General features: G+C 40.7%; 1 protein-coding gene across 4 annotated transcripts in view; it reads right to left on the bottom strand.

Annotated features, from left to right (window-relative positions):
* ERCC6 (ERCC excision repair 6, chromatin remodeling factor) overlaps positions 1 to 24,940 on the bottom strand; it is a 75,413-nt gene that overhangs the window by 13,082 nt on the left and 37,391 nt on the right. For 2 of the 4 annotated variants that reach the window (XM_082423449.1, XM_082423450.1), the window contains 6 exons: positions 19,537 to 19,672; positions 8,770 to 8,940; positions 8,108 to 8,284; positions 6,212 to 6,328; positions 3,607 to 3,723; positions 1,795 to 1,890 (listed from right to left, as the gene is read on the bottom strand). In XM_082423449.1, the coding sequence (XP_082279575.1) occupies positions 1,795 to 1,890; positions 3,607 to 3,723; positions 6,212 to 6,328; positions 8,108 to 8,284; positions 8,770 to 8,940; positions 19,537 to 19,672 (814 nt within the window). The remainder of the gene's footprint in view (positions 1 to 1,794; positions 1,891 to 3,606; positions 3,724 to 6,211; positions 6,329 to 8,107; positions 8,285 to 8,769; positions 8,941 to 19,536; positions 19,673 to 24,940) is intronic. The other 2 variants (XM_082423451.1, XM_082423452.1) reach the window with 1 other exon arrangement.

Raw genomic sequence — 24,940 nt, 5'->3', positions numbered from 1 at the left:
GTTAGTTTCTGCTTTATAACAAAGTGAATCAGTTATACATATACATATATCCCCATTATTGCTTCCCTCTTGCGTCTCCCTCCCTCCCACCCTCCCTATCCCACCCTTCTAGCTGGTCACAAAGCACCGAGCTGATCTCCCTGTGCTCTGCGACTGCTTCCCACTAGCTATCTATTTTACAAACAAATGCATTTAAATATTATACTCCTAAGTACCTCACTAGAAGTTCTATATTTTAACATGTGAGTCAGAGGTTGAAATTCCCTTTACCTTTACATTAGTTTATCAGAAAACATACCCACGTGGAAAATCCACGGATGGGAATGACGTGCAGGCCTGTTCACGCAGCAGAAGGGCTTGGAGACCCCAAGCGAGAGAGCCCACCCGCCCGCCCCAACAAGAGGGAATCTTTCACAGGTTTCACCCCTGACTCAAGTCACACTCACCAGTATAAAAGCTCAAGTGGAAAAAGATAAATCAAGCCAAAAATCAAAGAGTATGGTAGTTTTAACTAGTAATCAGTTAAACAAATAAACAATAAACGATCTGAACAAAGCAGGAACCCCATCACCACTCCCCAGAGTCATCTGTAACTTGTCTTCCTTCCCGGAGATCTCTACTGTCCAATACAGCAGTCACGAGCCATGTGTGGCCACTGAGCACGTGAAGTGTGGCTAGTCCAAACTGAGGTGTGTTTACCAATGTAAAATATCCAATTTTGAAGACTTAGTACAAAAAAGGAGTAAAATATCTCAGTAGTTTAAAATTTTTGATTACATATTAAAATATTTGATACATCAGGCTAAATAAAATATATTATCAAAGTTGATTTCACCTGCTTTGCTTTTTAATCTTTTTTAATGTGAGTACTAGAAAATTTAAAATCACACATGTGGCTTGCGTTCTCTATCTACTGGACAGTGCTGATCTAGACCACCTAAGGCTTCACAACTTGGAGACACGTGAAGATAAGTTAAGGGGAGATACAGGAGAGATGAATAAATGTGAATGATTTAAAAACCTCCTAGAGATGCCAATGACAGATGAAATAAATAGTAAGAGCTGGGTAAAAGAACAAAAATGCCTTAATCTGGAAGAAAAAACATGTAGATACTACGGAACACAGGCAGCCTTGTCACCCACACTCATCTCTATCTGGCTCCATGCAGGAGGCAGGAAAGTGTATCTCCGAGCAGCCCATGCTACTCACAGCTGTACCTCCAACGAGGATGGATCAAGGACTAAGGAAGTCTTACATGTCAAATAAAAATACAATTCACACTTCAAGATACTGAAGCACAAAGAAGTTGAAGAGTTTACATGAAGCTTTTGACTAAAGCTGATGATAAACTTACTACATGTGCTGAAGAGACGTTTACCCACATATATTGCTGAATATGGCCAATAACTAAAATGTTATTACTTATACAAAAATGTATAACAATAATTCTTCCTCTGTGCACCCCAGCAGTCCGGGGCTGCTCCCGACATGCTACATAGGAAAAGCAATCCCTGTAGGACCCACCATTACAGACCCTGTTGTCTAGTGCATTCTTCCACTAGACCATGCAGTGCTGGGTTCAAGTGTAACAGTGCTGCAGTACAGATAAAAAGGGAGCATGCTCAAACTGTGTGTTCTCTTACTTCTGGAAGGGCTTCAAATGAAGTGAAGGTTCACACCCAGATATTTTGAAGAGGGTAATAATAGTGAATCCTTGACTAGTACTAGTTTCCTTTCCTCCCCCACTTTCCTTGGTCCACAATTCTTTCTCCAGCTTCTATTATTTGGCTGACCTGCATCTCTCCATTGAGAATTCTGTAAACTTCTTTGGAATCAATGAAATTTTGGTAGACTTTATGTTGCTCATCTGTAAGACGGCAAAATAAGACCTAGGGGGAGAATAAAAACAGAGCTGAAAAAAAAAACTTAACAAAACAAAATAACTAAAATATTAACAAAATGTACTCATCAAAAGAGCACAAGGTATGTAATTTTCACAGTGTACCTCTTATTAAAAACAAAACAAAAAAAAGCCACATCTCAGAGCTGAGCAAAGAAGAGCTCCCTCCTCTCAACAGCCCCCTCCGTTTCTGTCTTCCATCCACTTTTTGGTCCCCATGCCATTTGGTTCCCACCCCACTATCCCGGGAGTCCCTGAAGCCTGGCTTCCTGCTCATGGGGAAGTTCAGGACCAGGTGCACAGCACTTCCTCCATCCCAGCCTCCGAGTGCTCAGACCATCTCAGCTCGCAAGCCCCTCAACCCACACTTCACTTCAGCAAACCTGACCAGGGGCCTTAACCTTGCCTGGCACACCCCCTCCCTTTCCTGGAGTTCTAAGCCATCCCCAAGTTTACAAGACTCACTTCTGACAACCCCTTATCCTGCCAGCCCAACGGCACCTACTAATCCATGCCCCCACGCTCCCCTCACCCCTCAACGTTCTGCCTCTCAACCCTCCTCTCTTTCTCCAAGACCACCGCCACCATTCACGGCCTATGCTCCTCGGCTAGTCACAAACCAACGTATTTTCCTTCAGCTACCCCTCTGCCACCCACTGCATCTGCCCTGCAAACTTCCAAAAGAAGAAGAACTCAACTGCCTGCCTTCTCCACTCTTTTCTGGTAAGTGCTGAGTGCCGCTGGAGACAGCCCCACCAGGGCGGCGTCCTAGAGAGGACCCCCGCTCAGCACCCGCTCACACCCAGACGGCCGTGACAACACTCCTCACTCTCCCCAAGCCACCCACCCACCACCTGTGTCTCAACCTCTACTTAAAAACATCAAAAACAAAAAAACAGAAATAGAAACTGAAGCTATCAGGCCTGATTTCCTAATGTTCACTCTGTAAAATGTATCTACTTCTTCATCTGCCACACCTGGTTGTTTTCCTTTATTCTCAGACCAGTAGGTCCCTACATGGGACCCAGGACAACCCTTTCATCTTTGCACCAGATCTGAAAACCCACTCATCTTCCTCAGATCAGTGCTCCACACCTTAGGTGCTCCAAAAGCTGAGGGGGATGCTTCCCTGGTGGCGCAGTGGTTAAGAATCCGCCTGCCAGTGCAGGGGACACGGGTTCGAGCCCTGGTCTGGGAGGATCCCACATGCCGCGGAGCAACTAAGACCGTGCGCCACAATTACTGAGCCTGCGCTCTAGAGCCCGCGAGCCACAACTACTGAAGTCCGCGCGCCTAGAGCCCGTGCTCCGCAACAAGAGAAGCCACCGTGATGAGAAGCCCTCGCACCGCAATCAAGAGTAGCCCCCGCTCGCCGCAGCTAGAGAAAGCCCGCGCGCAGCAACGAAGACCCAATGCAGCCAAAAATAAATAAATTAAATAAATAAATTAAAAAAAAAAAAACTGAGGGGGAAAACTCCCTGAAAGGATGTGCACAATGACCACCTCCACTTCCCCGCCCTCCAGTCACTCCTGAGCCCAGCAGGCTCACCTATCGTAGGCAGGTATATACAGCTGTAGACTAACCTGCCCCACAGCACCAGAGACCACACCTGTTAGCCTCACCTATTCTGTGTGTGAAAAGCAGGGTGAATGACAGGTACACCTGTGCTTTAGGAATGTTTTGATAATTCCTGTATTTACAGACCTGTTCGTTTTTATCTGGCAAAGAAAGGCTCATTTTGACATCCGACTTCATTCTCCGCAGTAGGTATGGATTTATGGTATCTCGTAGAACACATGCACACTTATAAGCAGTTTTAACCTTTAATAAGAGAAAAGGGGAAACAATTACTGTATATCTAAGGAATGCATTTGTTATTACCTCTCAACTGATTCCAATGCTTAAAAAAATTTTTTTAAAACAATGACCAATGGTCGTACAAAATTGTTAGAAACAGTAGGAAAATGGTTTGTAAAAATTTAAGTTCCATATACTCCAGGACGCAGTAGCTTTCATAATAATATCATCAGTAAAAAAACAAAACAAAATGAAACTTCTCATTAACCAAAATGTACGAAAGAACAACTGGTAATTTTGTGCCCTGTTCCACCTCTATTTAATTATTATTATATAGTTAAACCCTAAAGTGGAGATTTATTCAGTGCTTGACCCCCTCTAGGGAAAAAAACTGCTTTCAAACAAATCTCAGTTTATAATCTTGTACTCTCCAATAACCACAAAGGAACTGCTACTCCGCAAGACTGAAGATCAAACACTAACTCAGGGAAACGCTGCAGCAAGGGGAACAGCAGATAATAAGCAGAGATTACTGCCCACAGGAGACTCAGAGAGTAAGTTCAAGAAAAGCCCTATGATCCCAGAAATGAAAGGTCACTCCAGCCTAAAATGGAGCATATGGCTCTGTAATGGAGCACAGCCACATGAGATGGGTATTAACTGTCCAGAGAAAAACAAAGACCCACAGTGCAGGAAACCACTCTCTCTGCAATTCACTTAAAGGCAAACACAGAATTCAATAAATTATTGATACTTTGAAAAAAAATCTAAATAGGCTGAACAACCTAGTAAATACTATTTAATGGAACAAGAAAATTTCCAACCAAAGCTTAAATTTAAGAAAGTTATTCAGCAAAATGAATAATAAAAAGAGCCTGAATAAACACAGAAAAATTCACGTTAAAAAATTAACATGGTAAAAAAGAAAACACCTTAAAAGACCCTAAGAACACCTCACTCAAGTCTGTATACATGTATGTCATGTATGTGTGTATATCTTGTATGTCTAAACATAAAAACAGTTTTACTTGGACCAGCAAACAGTAACAAAGAAACTCCATTCATCAACGACTTTTGGTTACAGGTAACCCTGTAAATGTATCATTAAGACACTGATAAAAATTACCTGAAGATGATAATCAGGTACATTTTATGGCTCGTAATGCTGAGATAAATTTCAAAATTTAACAAGACACTGCAGTCCTACCAAGGAAGCAAGTACATTATTTAAAATCTTCCTAAAAATATATACAGCATGTGAAGGAAACTCTGCCCACATGCTCACGTCTATCTCCATTTCTCTCCTCTCGAAGAATGAGTGAGATGCTGATGGCGCTGGAAACCCAGGGCTGGGCTGGCGAGTGGCCTGGCAGCTCGCTCTCTCCTGCCCGTCTACCCTTCTGGAAAGTCTGCCCGCCCCCAGCCCACTTGTGCTGAACTTGCAAGGGTTGGAGCTCAGAGTGGCTGGGGACGGGTCTGTTTCTCACACCCCACTCTCCCCAGAGGAAGATCTTAAGCTCTAAACTGGGGTGGGGATGTGAGAGCAGGGAAGACCAAGAAACCCTATTTTAGCTCTGACGTCACGCCACATTCTCCAGTCCAACTTTCGAGCCAATTCTATATTGAATTCCCTTCTGCTTCTTGTGTCTGCCTCTCTGTGAGTAAAAACGCACAGTGGGGATCCAACTGTGCTCCTCCGTCACTCCACCTCCCCACTGCTATGGAAAGTGGACACCTTGCTGAGCCCGCTCACGCTTCCTTCCTATTCCTGAGGAGGCAGAGTGATAACTCCTCCCCAGTCCTGCCTCTTCCAGAGCCCAGTGACCTCCGGCAAGTCACCAAAATGCTCAGTCTCAATAACCTTGAGCATGAAATGAGGAGGCTCAACTAGATGACTCCTCGGGTTCTTTTCAGTTCTAAAATCCCCTGCACAGGCTTAATGTACAAATCCAAGAGGCAGTCCATGTTTTGGGTAGTTAATGTTCTTCCCCCTCACTCTCCTCAGCCTTTTAGGTCCTAATCATCCCTCACCCAGGAAGCCTGCCTTGACTCCCACAAGCTCTGCTGTTGGCTATCTCCCCTGAGCACAGTCTTCATTACCCTATACTGTGATCATCTGTTTATTTACCACTTTCCCCCCTGCACACTCTCCACTGGACCAGGAATGTTATTCAAGGGAGGGTTCTGATTGTCAGCCATTTCTCATCATTTTAGCCCCAGCCTGACACACAAAATATCTGCTGACAGACTATCTTCTTGGGATTCTCTATTTCATGGCAACTATGGACTTAAAACAGAAAGGAGCAAATAAAAGCAGTACCTCTGCTCCCAAGGACTTTACAGTCTAAAAAGGGAAAAAAGATAAGTGCACAAACTTCTGAAACAAGGACTTCAAGGAAGAAACAGACCATATTTGCACCGCCTCAAAGTATCCCCCCATAAATGACTTATTAATTATAAAGGAGAAGTTGTAGCTTCAAAGAGTTTAGAAATCTGACACACAACACCTTGCCCAGTAATCAGGCCACCACCGATGAAGGGACAAAGCAACAGCATGTGCCTCCAGATACGAGTAAAGCACTGAGAAAGACAGGTCACTTCTGTGATACTCCTGCCAAAAAGGTATAACCTGATTCCAATCACAAAGAATGGAAAACAAACCCAAGGTGAGGCACATTCTATGAAATAATAGGCCTGTAGTCTTCAAAAATGTCAAGTCATAAAGGCAAAAGAAAGATCAGAGGAACAGCTTCAGATTAAAGGAGACTAAAGAGACATGGAAATTACTGGAACAACTTGCACAATGTGAATGACGAATAGATTAGATAACAGAATTACATCAATGTTACATTTCCTCCTAATTTTGATGTTTATACTATGGTTATGTAAGACAACATCCCTGTTCTTAGGAAATATACACTAAAGGATTTGGAGAAAAGGGGCATCGTGTCTACAACTTACTCAGATGATTCAGAAAAAAAAAAGTATAAATTTGTGTGTGTGTGTGTGTGTGTGTGTGTGTGTGTGTGTGTGTGTGTGTGTGTGTATATGGGGGGGGTGGAGAGAGAGAGAGGGAGGGAGGGAAGGAAAGATAAAGCAAATATGGCAAAATGTTAGCAAAATGCTAACAATTAGGGAATCTAGGCATTCTTTTTACAATTCTTGCAACTTTCTGTTAAGTTTGAAATTATTCCAAAATAAAGAGTTAAAAAAAAAAAAAGAACAGGATACATGAAGGATAACGGGGATTCAGTGGAGGAAGAGAGCTCTCGTAAAAGTTAATTAAAAATCAAAAATCATTCCATCTCAAAATTTTAAAGGTATTAAAATGGTTTCTGACAGTCCTCTAATCTTAAAGGTCTAAAATTCTTTTTCTAGTTATGTATTTTATTTCTGGCTCAGTCATAACCTGGCAGGTACAGGCCCCCACCTGAGAGCTGTGCAGAGACCCAGCCTCTCATGGAGGCTGGAGCCTGCCCCCAAATGCCACGAACCGGCCTCCAGTTGGCCTCACCTCCTGACGTTCCTGTCTGTGACAACCGCACTCTACCAGTCACCAGGCCTGAAACCTCAAGGGTCTGCTGCAGCAAGCTCAGCACCCCCCCACCAATTTCCTTTATCTTATCAACCTCCACATCTTGTTTGTTCTGCCTAGAAAACGCCACTTGGAAGTCTTGCTCTGGACCTGCTTTCTCAGGGCCATCACCCACATCTAGGTCCAGGCTCTCATCACCCTCACCCCCAACGATTCCTGCAGGTCCCTCAATGCCCACCTCCCTCCCACAACTACCTGCAGCCTGAGTAACCCTCCAAGAACAGCCTGCTCCCAGCCTCCTGCTCAAACACCTTCAATGGCTCTTCCCTGCCTAAGCGCTCCTGCCTCCCTTCAAGGCCCCCACTGCCGGCATCCACAGCTTTCCTGCAACTCCCCCAAAAGCATCTCCAGTCCAGTCAAGTGTGTCTCTTCACTGCTCGTGGTCACACAGAGTGGCTGTGTTCATACTGTTGCTCTAACCTAGAATGTCCCACTTTTCCCAGCCTGTTTTCCCAGCATCAGGTTAAAGGGTATAGGTCTTGTTAAGTCTTCCCTGGTGTCCCCTTTTCTAAGCTCGTAAAGTACTTTATAAGATAGACTACCCAATTTGCACTATTATATGCTGTCCAGAAGTGACTCGCTCTTATCTCATAATTTCTGACTGCTCTTGAATATTTTACATGATTTTTTAAAAACTCATCTGGAAAATTATGCGCTATCAAGCAAAAATAATTTTGTGGTTTTTATCAGATACCAATTTATAAGCTTGGTCATTTCCCTTACATTCTGAATGACTTGGCTACAAAGTATAGTGTTTAGTAGGAACGTTTTAAATATTAAAATACCAGAAGTGTCACCTGCCTGATACATTACCTGTACTGGGGAGGCATTTGAATACCCCCCCATGGTGATGGGGACTGAGAACTGCTCCATAAACACAGGCAACGTGCCCAACTTTCCCGGGAAGATGAAATCAAAGAGTGACCACAGCTCACGGAGGTTATTCTGCATCGGTGAGCCAGACAGGATGATGCGATGAGGGGTGCGGAACTGTTCGGGGAAAGCAAGGACTTTTCTGTTAAATTCACCTTGTAGCAGATGATCACCAACCCTACCCCAAAACACTCCCACGCAATCTTATTATTTAACACAACTACGTATTATTTTAGTCTCCTCTAAAACGTAGACATTTTATGCAACTTTAATTCTTCAATTACACATAGATTAAAAAATATATATATAGGGGAGAATTTTTCTTACTGTTCAAGCTGAAGACTATGGACTAGAGTTGGATTTGGTTACATTCTAACAACTGATCCCTACAAGAGACATTAAGTAATGTGAACAATTAGAATTTTAGAAAACATGATTAAGTGCAAGAATGAAAAGTGTTCTGCATTAAGGCAAAATGTGTATTTCAAATTCCTTATGCAAAAGCACAAGGAAAGACTCAATAAGTCTGTTACTAAAAGCAGAGTTTATTCTCAATTAAATATTATCCACCTGGAAACCCTCCTTGTTATAAGAGGTCACACCTGTTTGCAAGCAAGAGTGATGGCAGCATTTGGATTCCGAATTTTGTGTCCTTCGTCCAAGATCACATAGTGCCAGTCATGCCTGCTAATATCATCTTGCATCAGTCGAACGTAGGAGTAAGAAGTGATCAAAATCCCATGACAATGAGCAATATCTTGAATTAGTTTCTCCTAAAATGATGACAAAATGGTAAAGTCAGTTTTAAATAAGAAGTTAAATGAGTATGACTCTTAAAATCAACCTTTTAAGGACTTCCCTGGCGGTCCAGTGGTTAAGACTCCCCGCTTCCAATGCAAGGAGCACGGGTATAATCCCTGGTCGGGAAACTAAAATCCCACATGCCACGTGGCATGGCCAAAAAAATAAATAAATAAAATCAACCTTTCATGTGGAGAAAAGGGAACCCTCCTGCACTGTTGGTGGGAATGTAAATTGATACAGCCACTATGGAGAACAGTATGGAGGTTCCTTAAAAAACTAAAAATAGAACTACCATATGACCCAGCAATCCCACTACTGGGCATATACCCTGAGAAAACCATAATTCAAAAAGAGTCATGTACCACAATGTTCACTGCAACTCTGTTTACGATAGCCAGGACATGCAAGTGACCTAAGTGTTCATCGACAGATGAATGGATAAAGAAGCTGTGGCACATATATACAATGGAATATTACTCAGCCATAAAAAGAAACAAAATTGAGTTATTCGTAGTGAGGTGGATGGACCAAGAGTCTGTCATACAGAGTGCAGTCAGTCAGAAAGAGAAAAACAAATACCGTATGCTAACACATATATATGGAATCTAAAAAAAAATGGTTCTGAAGAACCTCGGGGCAGGACAGGGATAAACACGCAGACGTAGAGAATGGACTTGAGGACACGGGGAGTGGTAAGGGTAAGCTAGGACAAAGTGAGAGAGTGGCATGGACATATACACACTACCAAATGTAAAATAGAGAGCTAGTGGGAAGCAGCCACATAGCACAGGGAGATCTGCTCGGTGCTTTGTGACCACCTAGAGGGGTGGGATAGGGAAGGTGGGAGGGAGACGCAAGAGGGATGAGATATGGGGATATATGTATATGTATAGCTGATTCACTCTGTTACACAGCAGAAACTAACACACCATTGTAAAGCAATTATACTCCAATAAAGATGTTAAAAAAAAAAAAAGAAAAGAATGAAGTAGCCATAGATACCAGGAACAAACAGGGGATGGGCAGGGAAGAAATAGGTGAGGGAGATTAAGTGGTACAAACTTCCAGTTGCAAAATAAATGAGTCAAGGGTGAAATGTACAGTGCGGGGGAATGTAGTCAATAACTATGCAATATCTTTGTATGGTAACATATAATAATTAGACTTATCATGAAGATCATTTTGAAACCTATAGAAATATTGAATTACTATGTTGTGTAACAGGAATTAACATAGTGTTATAGGTCAATTATACTTCAAAAACAAACTCATAGAAAAAGAGATCATAGTTGCGGTTACCAGAGGTGGAAGATGAAGGGGAGGAGGAATTGGATGAAGGCAATCAAAGGGTACAAACTTCCAGTTATAAGCTAAGTACTAGGGATGTAATGTACAACGTGATAAATATAATTAACACTCCTGTATGTTAGGTATGAAAGTTAAGAGAGTAAACTCTAGAGTTTTCATCTCAAGGAAATTTTTTTCTATTCCTTTAATTTTGTATCTATATGAGAGGATGAATGTTTGCTAAGCTTACTGTGATAATTATTTCATGTGTATGTATCTCAAATCATTATGCTGTACACCTCAAACTTGTACAGTGCTGTATGTCAATTATATCTCAATAAAACTGGAAGCAAAAATAAATATAATAAAATGTTTAAAAATTAAAAAAAAAAATCAACCTTTCAATCATGATGCAATCTAAGGCACTATAAATATGTACACAAACATAATACATACAACAGAATTATACATTATCAGCAGTGAAGTTTATGTTTCATTAATCTGTAAGTCGTAAACACTGACTAGTATGTCCACTACTGTGGGGGAGGAGGGCTCATTAGAAGACCAGAAAAACGTATAACATGTAAACACTTACCCAATTTTTATTTTTCCAAAACATCCTTTGTGTCAATCCTTGTTAAACTGAAAACAACACGGTAGATGGAAAACGTTTTTTTTATAAAACGAAAGAAAATGAGAGAAAAGCCAAGGAGACAAGAAAGACAAATCCAGGAGCTCTAATGATGTATAACATGAATTCAAGAAGGACAGAGTACAAAGGATATAAAAGAAGTGATTTTAAAAATGATAGAAAAAACTTCTGAGGAGAGACTAGAGTGTGTATAGAACAAAACACCGAAACAGCCATACACCTGCGTACAAACCTGTTAGATGTCTGAATCCCAAAAACAAGGGAAAACGAGAAAATGCTGTAGCTTCTAGCCCGAACAAAACAGACTGTAAAAAGATTCCCTGCAAAGGAAAAAGACTACCTGCGTTGGATATCTTTTCTGCAACACTAAATATGTCAGAAAACGAAGGGCAAATCTTTCCATAATTCTAGGGGGAAAGCAAAGACCCTGGAATTCTGCATTGATCTAAATTAGCAGTCATGCTTGACAGAAAAAAATAACAAATTCCACCTTTAGCTCGGCAAGGACAGAAAATAAACCATCAAGAGATGGCCTAAGCACAGCATGCTACCTCCAGCCGGTGCAGGGGTGCGGTCACTAAAAGAATGCAGCTCCTTTCCCTGGTGGGAGAAGAAAGGTGCTCAGGACCCCGCACTCTGCACAAGAGCAGGCAGCAGAGCTCCCCGCCCCGTGCTCATCACGGACTGAGTGCTCACAGCAACTGTGACAGAGGACAGAGGTCCTTACCCCCAGTTTACAGAGGGGAAAACTGTGGCTTAGAGACAGTAAATAATGTTATCAGGTCACATAGCTGGTAAAGTGGTGCTAGGATTTGAGCATAGAAAAGCAGCCAACTCCAAAGCTAATATTAACTAAATATTAGGCAACACTGCCTCTTACTTTACTATAAAAGAAAATATTTTTAAGGGAAGAGTACGTGTAATATACCTACCATTCTTAAATTATTAAAACAATAATTAATATTAAAACATTGTTTTAAGTACTAATGAAACTGTTATGAAATTATCTAAAATATAAAAAGGGATGTGTTTTTACATGATTATAATTCCAGTTTAATTTAACAAAACCTAGAGTGAGAACAGGGGAAATTAAGAGTGTACTAAAAATCCCACCTTATCAATGGTAGAATGGGGCACAGGTGATGAATACTGTTCAATTCTTTTTTTTTTGTTTGTTTGTTTTTTTTGTTTGTTTGTTTTTTTTTGTTTTTTTTAACATCTTTATTGAAGTATAATTGCCTTACAATGGTGTGTTAGCTTCTGCTTTATAACGAAGTGAATCAGTTATACATATACAATATGTTCCCATTTCTCTTCCCTCTTGCATCTCCCTCCCTCCCACCCTGTTCAATTCTTTATCAGGACAGAAAAACAGATTGAAATACATTCATAAAAAATTTAAGCCCATTTATTGATTAATAGTTGCTACTTCAGCATAAATACCAGAAAAGTGATAGACTGTAGAACTATCAGGAAAAAAACAGATATAGGAATAGAAAATTTTCTAATAGGAAAGAGAAAAAGAATTAAGAAAATATAAAAAGCAGAAAATACAATAAACAGAAAGTAAGATAGCTGGTTTCAGACCTAACATTTATGTCAGGGTCTCCACGTGACAGTGGGCTGTCAGCAGTGACCCTTTCCACTAGTAAAGTACAGCCAAAACCTGGCCTTGTGTTTAAGAGATGCGACCCAAACTAGACCGGTGCTGAGAGTTAAGAGCATGGGAACTATTAAAGATATCCCAAGGAAATGCAAACAAAAACAGGGCAGGATCAGAAATACAAACATCAGACAACAAGAAGTGAACAGGAAAAGGAGTGCTTCTTTTGTATTTTAAGGAGACAACACACTAGAGAGAAGAGCCAGGCCTTTACCTGCCTGCCCGGAGCACTGCACCAGAACCCAAGGCACAGCCCTTAGAGCTGTGCTGGCAAAGTGGCACGTCCACAGCCGGCAGGGGACACGGCCACAGCTTCTCAGAGTTCAACAGTCAGAAGAGACAGAGGAAGACTAAAGGCAACTAAAAGTTTACAGTTAGGATCCAAAGGATCTGAGTCTCTCCATCAGTGAGCTCCTTTTAATAGCTCTCAGCAGAGTCTTAACCCACACAAAGATACTCATTCCCCACACCCTACTGAGGCTGAAATCAAACCAAGCAGCCAATACAATTGGCTAAATAAAGACAGTGAGACAGTAAGATAAAAACAAAAATCAGTGAACCTTAAGGACAAAACCTGGTAGAATTGATAAAGAAAAAAACTAAGTAACTCTTTGAAAAGACCAAAAAACAGACAGACCTCTGGAAAGTCAGCCCAAAGAACAGACTCAGATGGGCAGCATGAAAGACATTAAAGGAGTCACCAACAGAGGCAGAGAACACAAATGTTAGCCAATGCCATGTGCAAACCAATGCCAAAGAATCTGAACTTTGACAGAGAATCTGAACATTACCAAAATGGACCCAAGAAAAATGAGACAAACCAATCAGACCAATACTGAAAGACTTGAAAAGGATGTTATGGTTTTCCCACCAGAAGTCTACTAGACCCAAAGGGTTTTACGAGTGAAGTAGGAATCAATCCTGTTATTTAAACGGTTCCAAAATACAGAAAAAGATAGAAGGCTAGCAAAACCCTGTTTTTCAAAACTGACAGAAGCAACATACTCACACAGTGTGTGTACTCCCCAACTAGAGATTCATTACTTTATAAATAAAATCTAGCACTATATGAAGCTAACAAGGCATCACAGAAATAGAAGAATAGCTAAATATTAGGAAAAAGAATACAGTAATTCATGTAATCATAGTCATGCAAATTTCATAAAATTCAACATCTTAAAAAATATTATCTTAATAAACAAGGGTTAAAATATTTTTTAATTCAATAGAATACAAAAGGGTGTAACAATGGCCAAGAAAATTTTGAAAGAGGAACTTTTCTCATGTCATAATATTGTTTTGCCATCTTCCTATTCATGATCTTCCGTGCCTACGCAATACTACATCGAGGGCCACACCTGATTTAACCATTTCCTGACTTTTTTTTTTTTTTTTTTACCTTATGATGAATGCAGCACTAAATACCTCAAGGCTCACAGCCTTACAAACACACGTACAGACTCTCCCATGCCTCCCCTTACCCACTTCTCCCTGACTACACTGCTATTCCACTGCCACCGGCTCTGCCACGGTGGCTAGTGTCCAGTGTCCAGCGAAGAAAAGCAGGCTGTCCAGAGATGCACTGCTCCACCTCGAACGCATCCCACCAGTCCTGAGACTTTTAGAAGCCAGAGCTGATTTCAACAGCTCCTCCACATCTGAATTTTCCACTGAGATTCTGGGCAGGCAGCTATCCCAACTCTATCCCCATTTCTTCCTCCTCCTGGGACAGCAGTGGCTGCCAGAAGTCATGAAGCAGGTAGGGCGTGGAACGACGGCAAACTGACGCACAGGAATGCCCCGTGCCCTGTGCTACTCCAGGCACAGAGCTATGTGCCCAGAGAGAAATGGGAGTAAAACAACGACAACTGTTTGGGGCCTGAAATACAGCAGAAGTGAAATTATCACTCACATTTATAAAATGTCTGCTGGATCACAGCCAAACCCTGCCCATGTGGATCTACTTGCTCATGACCCTGGAACTCCTAACTGCTAGATGCAGTGACTCACCACAGCCATTCCACTACCCTCCAAGGAACGCCACCCTGGATTTTGGACATCACTTTACCACAGTTAAACAAACGAGATGCCATGCCTCTCAAATACATACCACCAGAGTGATGTTTAGCTTCTTTGACATGTCTAAGAATTGAAGTTTATTTGGAAAATTCTGTAACGTTAACTATAGAAATACAAAATTTCTACCATATTCAAAAAGATGTATGATGATAAGAATCAAAGGTGCTTTTATAAAAAGAGTAAGAAATTTTTTTAATGTCCACGTTGAAAACATAACCTCCACTTAACAGCCACTGGGTAAAAACACATCTAAGACTATTTGTTTTTACCTGATTCTATCTCAGAATTCTATAACTGCCTAGACTGGAGTTTCAATAATGGTGAATTGTTGAATATTATGGACGTCTCTATCCAAACACTTAAGACAAATCATCTCGGGCGGTTTCAAATTAAAAGCTTGTAAAATATGTAACCTCTCCTAGTTTTTGCAATTAATAGGGTACATCTGCAATTAGCCTGCCTTACTGAATGCAGTGCTGTTGTCATTAAAAGATGTCTGTGAAAGTGCTGCTGTTATTATGGAGGCTCAGGAGACCAATCCCTCCTAGAGGGCAAACAGTGGACTGGTAGAAAACAACAGCCATAAATCACACTGTCAGGCAGCAGGCAGAGCAGAGTGGAGCACAGGCACATGAAGGCCATTCACGGTAAACACAGCTCGGCAGCTTCCCAGGCAGGATTTACTGCACCTGTAATTAATTAAAATTTCCTTCAAGCTAAATCTTTAATAAACAAGGATTTGTGCTGACAACGAAGAAAAAAGGGCTCCAGCAACATAATTTTACAATATCCCTCAAAGACCAAGCATAGCATCTATCATTTCTTGTATCAGGTGTATACACCGTCTTGAAAGTTAATGGGAACTACATCACATTGTGTTGTAATTTGTGTACCTGGAGTGGGTCTGAAATATTTAGGATGCTTGAGGGACCATGTGGCCCTTTCCTACTTTTATTTGTTATGTTTTTACTTGCCTCCCTTCCAGCTTTTTAAAAAGCCAAGTCTTTTAGTGTTTCAGAAAACGGGCCTTTTTAAAGAACATGTGATGGTAGTTGCATCAGATGGCCATGTTTTCCTGTGGTCTGTTCTTTAGTCACACCTTGCATTCCCAAAAAGAATTTTAACATTGTACTTCACTGTATCATTTTGGGGCCAATGAATCTAGACACGAAGGAGAAAGGTCTAGACGTGAATGACTGCGAATACTTTTGATAAAGCAGGTGTGAACCTTCTATCTCCAATATATTTATATTGAATCAATCAGAAATGTCAGAGCATCTTTTCTCAAGTACTGAGATGAAGATGTCTACCATATTCTTCGTTTCTAATTGTACGAATTACCTGAGTAAACATTGTATGCTGGGGACCATACTAAGTTTATTGTGCACGCATATTAACCCAACAAATCCTCAAAAAATTACCAAAAATAACCCATTTTCAGGAGATCAAACTAGGCTCAGAAAAGCTAAGTGACTTGCACCAGGTCACAAAGCTATAAGATGGCAGATCCAAGATTCCAACCCTGGTTTGGTAATTATAAAATCTATGCCTTTATGCATTGTCGCATTTCCTAATCCTATGCCTCTAAATACCATGAATGGATCAAAATGATAATAGTTTATCAAAAACTATTCCACAGAATTACTATATCCTACAAGGCAGGGAAAGGTGGGAGAGCTATAAAGTGACAACTGTTTCAGAACATAAGCAAGAAATTTCTCATTACACATCTTCCAACAAATTGAAAAAAGGGTCCTTAATAATTAAATAAACTTTACAACACAGTGTTAAAGTTGCCACCCCCTGCTGTGAGTTATGGGATAAGAATTACAAAACTGCCTTCTTTTATTATCTTTTCATATATTTTCTCTCCCCAACAAAATGATTAGCTTTTCAAGATCAGTTAAAAACATCATATCCATTTTTTGGAATCCTAATAGGATTTGGAATCCTAATCCTGCAATGTTATGTTTATAGTTATTCAACAAATAAATATTAATCAACTTACATATCAAGTTTCTCTCCATTAGAAAAAAGAGATCATAAAACATGAGAAAAGGATAATCTTAGATTCCTAGTAAATGAGATTTCGACTGACCATTAAAGGAGATTCAGAGCCTGAAAATGTCTTTATCTGATTTGATCATTTGGTTGAAAATATTAGCCACATATTTTTTTGCAAGGTTGCTAGGTGTGCATTTGATAATTCAAAATTATGCTGTCAACCAAAGAGAATATTAACAAAGATAATATAGGATCACCTGGTGATAGACGTGGGAAGCTAAAAGGCAATTTAGGGAAGGAAAATGATAGATGATCTCCATTTAGAAATTGTTTGATCATTTGATAGCTCTTCTCTGAATGAAAAACTTCCAAAATTTCAAAGTTTTACATCTTACCAGCTACAACAAATCATTAGAAAAATAAAAATAATCTATTTGAATGATAAGCAGAATAATTCTGGCATTATTACTTTTTTAAGTTTTCCAAAGAGAAATTCTCTTCTCTTCCCTATTTTCTCCAGCACTGAATAACCCTATACCAGAGTGCTGCTACTATCAGTACATTTAGACAGGACAGCTGGTGGGCACAGAAAGTCCCCCCATGGAAAAAAGAAATTTCAGCCTATAAGGATGGAAAGGAAGTTAGACATTAGATGCTGGCTTAAAGGACAGACCAGCACTGACAAAATATTTGAAATGTGATTAAGAAATGTAAACTCTATTGCAATCTAACACACACCTATAAGCCAACAGGTGTGCATGGAGTGGTAAAAAAGATCTGTACACACAAATACAAAAGGAAGGAGCAAAGGGATCAAATGCCACTCAGTCTTTTAATCCAGAAGCCAGAGTTCTGATCTTGGAAGTGTTATAACAAGGCCTGTGCAGAGGAACTAACACGTTTTCAATATGTCGTCATCACAAATAATAAACTGATATTAATATTAATAATAAACTGTGTCTCTAAGTTAAGAGTATGGTTTGAAAGATGCGAAAGAACATCTTTTTGATCTTTTGCATAACAGCTTACATCTTTAGAGATCTGAGATACTTTATAATGAAAAAGGAACCGTCCAAAGAGTTAAGAGTCAGAGTAAAAACACAAGTCTACTGCTTTTCGTCAAAAGTTAAGTAAGAAACTTCAAGTTAAAGTTCTTGGTAAACCATTAAGTACTAAAAAAATTATGAACAGTCATATATATGCATGTGTCTGTGCATAACCAGACACCTCAGAAGGTGCAAATCACTGTAAACAAAAGTGAAATAATTGTTTGCCCTCTAAGCAAGTTAAGGAAGCAAATCTCACCAACAGAGACACTGACCAATGTCAATTCTATTTTCATTCATGAGTCAATGTTTTTCATTTACATGAAGGTTGTTCTTCAGGCTATAATAACAGAAGAAACTCAAGTGAGCCATGATATGGTAAAGGTGTAAAAGAAAAAGCACAAAAGAAAATAAAAGGATAAGAAGGAACATGTGAAAAATTTGCCTTTTGAAGACATTCATCAACTAATGAATCCTAGTACAAGACTTTGCAATACAAATTAAGAAATGTCAATAGACAATGGAAGTGAAAAAAGGAATCAAAAATGTTTTACAAGAATGATGACAGGATAGTTACAACAATTTAATTTGACTAGAAAAACAATCTAAGCAGTTATTTTCATGCTGCTGAAAAAAAAAATCACTGTTTTTTTTTTTGTTTTGATTGCGGCATTTATCCCACTTCATTAATTATTTCAACTCATTTGTTTTCTATTTATCATTTAAAATTCAGGGCAAAGTATGCTGTTTTTAACAATAGCTAGTAAAAGCAAGATTCCATCTCACCAAAGTTGAGCCACCAAATTATAGATACTCCTGATTCAATTTTATCAAAAGTTCTGCTTACTCATGACCATGAACAAAATGGGAATTTGGAGGAAAGGGGGTACTGGCAGAATTATAAAGACACTGGAGTTTAGTGGCTCACACGTATTTAACTGAGCGAGGCAAACATTCAAGAGCTCTCTCAGCTGGCACTGCTTTCATGGGGGCACAGAGACCTCACTCAAGACCTGTGAAACTCAGAACAGAAAGAACTCATAACAAACTGCCACTTCTTGTCTACAGAGTATAAAACCTGCAAACCCACAGTGAAAATGTGTAATTATTATCTATTGTCTATAGGGCCCTTGGGATACAAAAATGATGAAGACATAGTCCCCACCCTGCAGAGCTTACAGTCTAGATAGTAGACAGACATGAGAATTAAAAAAGCATAATACAACCTATCTATGCTACCCAGAGGAGAACAGATGATAAACTTCCTTTTTGATAATGTGGGTAAAACTACAAGTAAGTGAGAAAATGCAACTTTCAAAGAACAGTGATTAGACTTAAATGGTAATCAACGATTCAGAGAACAAAAAACAACTAAACTAAAAGGCAACAGTACAAATTACAAAATGGCAGGCTGTTCTTTTGCTCATTTAAAACACATTTTAAAAGCATGTTAACAAATTCATTTATCAATTAAGAGTTATTTCATTACATTTTGTACCTACTTTCCTAAAACCGTTTAAAGCCACTAATGCCCCAAATCCAGCCAGTTAACTGCTGCATAAGCCCCCTGATTTCTGGTCCCACTCAGCATATCAGGCTGTGTTTCACTGGACAAGAACATGTCACCACCATGGACTGTTAGAATGATAAAGCCTGCATTCATAATTGTTTTAAAAATACAGAGCTCTAAATTAAATCAATAACAGTAAGTTTAAATGCAAGAAAGAAACACAGGAACATACACTTAATAAATAAATGGATCAAAGCAAAAACAATTATGTAAAATAGAGGGCTTTAAAACAAGCAAAAAGATTCTGAAGTACTGTAATGTTACCTTTTTGTGGGTAAAGGACCCAGTTTCGTGCAGAACTGCCACTCTGAATGGAGGCCACCATGTGTGAAATTCCTTCACCCACTGATGCATCACTGTCGTCGGACAGACAATTATAGTCGGACCCAACCCCTCGAACCTGCACCCAAAATGTCCAAGAAGAAAAGACAACCATGAAGGACAGCATATGGATGATCAACTGCCAAAAAAACAAAAAAGAACAAACAAAAACTTAACAGCTCAAAAAAGAAAATCCTAGCTTTGGAAATTTACTGATATTTTCTTTAAAGAAAAAGCTATTGAGGATGAAACCCACCAAGTGAAATCCCTACAACCCCATTCATCAGTTAGTGAGTGCAGGTATTAAGAGGAAACACCAGCTACTATACATCAAAAGATAATGTCTATAGTAAAGTAAAAAAAAAAAAAAAAAAAAAAAATCAAACAAAAATTACCTAACAAAAATACTTTTCTCTCTTCTTCCAGATTAGTGAAGGCATTATACAGTATATCTTAACCTAAGTGAACATAAGAGTTTCTTCAATTGGTGTGAAGCTTTACAGTCTACCAAGAGTTTTCACCCACAAGAGTTCAACCAATCTCACAGCCTCGGGAAGCAAGCAGGACAGAAATCCCGCAGTGTTCAGGGCCGCTGAAGGCTGGTGTGCCCGAGGCCCCATGGTTACCAGGAGATGGAGCAACGCCTCAAGTCGGTCTTCTGACTGCTGCAGCCTGCTCTTCCACTACATGGTGCTGCTCTCTTCTCCACATGATAAAAAACAAGTGGGTGAGCATCCCAGTGACCATTTCTCCCAGAAAGCCCAGGCCAACAGGAAGGCAAGCTGCTCAGTCCTTGTGTAGAGCAGCTGAGCACTACGTAGCAAGAGCTTTAACAAGAGTCGCATGTTGACCAAGCGATCCCAAGACAAACATTTGTGTACCACGATACATACTGTAGCATTATTTATACTGTGGAAAACGTGGGCGCTGCCTGAACGTCTGTAAGTAAGAGAAGGGCTGAATAAACCATCTTTACTACAGCACAGGCTGGTGGTTAGGAGCACTGCCTGGGTCTGAACCCCAGCTCTGCACACACTAATGGAACCTCAGCTTTTCATCTTAAAATAAGAATAGTAACAGTAGTGATCATACCATTTGTATGAAGATGAAATCAACATCTATAAAGTGCTTAGAACAGAATACAGTAAATACTATTAGGGTTTGTTAAATAAGATGGAATATAATATAACCATTAAAATCGTCTTTGAAGAATATTTAAAATCTGGAAGATGCCCATAAGTCTTTTAAAAAACCAAATTACTTATGGAATCACCCCAATTCACTTACACATAGGGAGCCAGTAAACTGGTCATGGCCCCCTCTCTCAACATCCACACCTCCCCGCTCTCCTTCCGAACAGAACCACAGTTTTGTGCAGGTATCCCCTCTTCCTTCCCAGACATGTACTCGATGGGACTCTGACCACTGTCTGGCTAGGGCGAAGACGGGACAAGCCGGAATCATAGTTTGTCTGCGGCCTGTCAGCACACAGTGTTCCCCTGGCAACAATCGCCAGTCCACTGAGGGACGTGGGAAGACTGGCTTGCTCACGGTTAAGGAAGGACTTACACTCTAGGTCCGGGAGAGTTTCCTCTCTTGGTCTCTCCTGCTGCATGTGAACAAGGCAATACAGTGCAAGGAGATCTTATGACCACAAGAAGAATTGGCATTAGGAGAACCCGGGCCCCTGATGACATCATTGGGCTGCTTCTGATCATGCTGTGTCTACAACCTACCCCCTCTGTAGGTATGTGAACATTTAACCCAATTTGAGGCCAGGATTTTTTAACCTGAACTCAAAAAATCCTGATCCACTGTACACCGTAGGCACCTGACTGAATCAGTACCATCCAGCCTTCCTTCCCTCCTGTTACCACAGAACAGGTGTCCCTCTTCTTGTCTGAGCCCATACCCCCGCTACATCAATGCTCCTACTACTGGAGCTGCTTCATCCTCAGTCCTGCTAAGGAGATGGGTATCAATGAAATGAAAACTAAGCAAAAGTCAAACTAACTATGGGAATCTCTTCAACACTAGACTCACACTCAGCTCATGCCACCAGAGGCAACTGGGAGCCAAGACTGACAGAGGACACTGGAGCCCCACATGGCCTACCTCTCACTCATCCTGGAGCAGAGTCACTGGCACCTTTTAAACTGTCCTTCTCCGCCCCCTACCTTTTTCTGCCCAACGAGGATACTGAATATCTAAAGCTAGATCCACTGCACACACTTTCCCCATGCTATCTCATTAACTCCCAGTTTCAATTACTGTCTCTGCACTGATGATGCACATCTAGGTCTCCAGCCCCAATCTCCTTCCTGAACTCCAAAGTACCATATGCCTGGATGTCCAACTGCCGGCTGATCTCTCCACTCAGATGTCCCCACGGCACCACACGTCATCCTCTCCCCACCTGGCCCTCCTACCATGCTTCCTAATCCAATGGAAAGAACTGTCACCCATTCTCCAGGTACCCCAATTGGAAATCCGGGCCTCTGTCCCTCTCCTGTTCTCCACTGTATCCAGCCTGTACTGAGTTCATGTCACATCTACCTCCTAAATCCCTCTCAAAGTTACCCTGTCTCTCCATCTACACTGTTAACACTCCACTTCTGGCCACTATCATCTCTTACCTGGGTTACCGCACTTTCTAGGACGATCATTTCAAGAAAGCAAACTCTGAACACCTCATCCCTTTGCTCAAGAGCCTTTTCATGTTTGTCCCCTGCTCTCGAAACAGTCCAAACACCTCACCCTGGCATATGAGACCAGGAGGATCTGACCTCGGCCCACCTCTTCAGCCTCTCCTCTCTCAGGGCCCCTACCCCGACACTGGCCCGGTGGTTCAGCACTCCCCCACCAGCACCGTCTTCAGTTCCTACAAAGGGCATACTCCTCTGACCTCTTAGCCTTCACCTTGTCCCTTCTTGCCCTCTTCTCCTAGCCACCTGTCCATCAGCCCGCAGCTTCTTCCCTTCCCGTCCCTTTCTCTCCAGGTAGGTCAAGAACCCTTCCTTGGTGCGTCCACACTAGTTAGGATCCCACATTAACCCTGTCATAACACATATCACCCTTATTGTAATTGTTTGCTAGATCCTTCCTAAGGTCCCTCAGGGTACAGGGACAGCCTCTTCTTCAAATGATCTCAATGTCTAGACCACAGGAGGTAATGAACAAATACTGGCTTTATTAAATGAAAACTTTTTTTAAAGGTTGGAAGAAGTTGTATTGAAACGTTAAAAGAGATTATTTCTGAGTTAGGGGATCCTGGGTGATTTTTATTTTCTTGTTACAGTTCAATAAATGATTCCTGAACTTAAAAATTTTTTGTAAACTAGAGTAAATCACACAGTACTTGAAATATTAAAAATAATCTGCACAACTGAAAAATATCTTGTAGTTCTAGTAGAAAAACAAGCCACAGCCTAAATGAGGCTTACCCTTATAATACTCCAATGTAACAAAATGCCTCCACCTACTCTAAATCCTCCCAACCTCCAGCTACAGTCACTGCCCCTGCCCCCTCTGCTCCACAGCATGGGCTCAGATTGCAAGAAGCCAGGTGCTGACACTTCCTGAAGAATTCCCAAGCCATGCTCTGCCCCTCCCCAAGCGCAGGGCCCATGCAAGAGCCCCCTCAAGCTCCCTGGGGAGAGCATGACTCTGCCCTGGCCCCTTCCTTGACAATATTCCTTTCTAAAAGGATTAAACGCACCAACTTCTTTATATCCTCCGAGGGGAGTTAAAGAGAGTTATCATCAATATGCACTTAGCAGGGATTAGGAAACAACCAATCAAAACCTATCTGAAATATTTAAAAACAAATTCACTTTCAAATAAACATAAATACGTACATATGCTTTTGTAAGTTATAAAGTATTTTTGCTCTTTTTATAACACGCTCTCTGCCAACTGCTACAATGTCATTTAAGGCCAATATTTTATTCTGGCTGAACATCCATCTGGCATTATTATGCCCTTTAATTTCTGCCACTCTGTCTATTAGAAGATTACAGAGGTTTTCACACAGAGTGGGAATCTAGGAGCAGACCTAGATCATCCCTGAACCACAGAAGGGGCAATCAAACCCATTAACAGTCACTTCAACTGCACCACCCTTCCCCAACCCTCAATCCCGTGAGATGAGTGTAAGAAAAGGCTAAATGTACTAGAGTGATTAGCATCAATTACCAAACTGGCTACAATTCTTTTCATCTCTGATTATCACTGATTACCTAATGAGTTTACAACAAGCCAATGGCTCCATGGTCAAATATTTCAACCTGCAGGATGGAAATCTGCCATTCATAGCCTTGAACTTACCAGGAATTACAAAGTAAAAACATTTACCTTTGAAAGTTTATTAACTTTTTCAGGCCATTTATTTGTAACTAGGAATTTCCTAAATGATATCCAAGACTTCAAAGTATTAACTGAAGTTTGAAAGGTAAATAATTTATTTCCTCTCCATCACAAAATTCAGGGGGCCTATCATTATAATATGAATGGCAAAGTGAAAAGAAGGTAGTGTATACAATATGAACTGGGAACACAACTAGTATAGATGTTTATTAACCACATGTAAATGTAAATATGCTTTTCCCTCTTTTTAAAAAACACACATATGAAACACATTAAAGAAACAAAAATTAAAAACTTCTTTTACCAGCAAATTCCTTCCTGGTATCCCAGAGACTTCCATGGTTTCAGGGATCGTTGACTTTAAAATTACAACACTAAGACCATCTCAAATTAGGGCCCCAAAATCTACAGCTTGCAAGAGTTCAGAGGAAATGTACATAGCCCATGAAGCAATGCTGGCTCATGCAGAACTTCGTTTGACTATTCATCTGGCTATTTTTCTTTTGGACATAAACACAGAGGAGGACTCCGAGTTCATCTAGTTTCAGAGGAGGACATATTACGAAATTGTGAGAAAACTGTCATACAATTTGCTCTGGCACGTGCATGTGGAAGGGACCAAGCTCCTCCGTACACCTCTTTTCATAAAGAGCTCAGTTGTTTGGCTGATGTATAACTGCATTCTGGAAAGCCACTTCTACCAATACTATTTTAATAAAGACGATCTGGGCTGTAATCCAACATGCCACACTATTTCATTACGGAAAAGAGGAGATGCGCATTGATAGTTAATTGATTACAGCTGCTGCTCATTATTAGCCCTCACTTCACTCCTAGTAGGATTGTCATCACTCGAGAGAGCACGTTTTAATTTTTTGACCAAAACTACACTGCAGGGATGACTTTAGGTTTCCTAGGCCCAGCATATTAGACTCCACACAAGTTTCATGGTTATAGGAAGGGAAGAAAAGAGATGGGAGAT

This window comes from Balaenoptera physalus, assembly GCF_965194825.1.
Source record: "Balaenoptera physalus genome assembly, chromosome: 14".
Taxonomy (NCBI): domain Eukaryota; kingdom Metazoa; phylum Chordata; class Mammalia; order Artiodactyla; family Balaenopteridae; genus Balaenoptera; species Balaenoptera physalus.
This window is presented reverse-complemented; position numbering and strand designations above follow the sequence as displayed.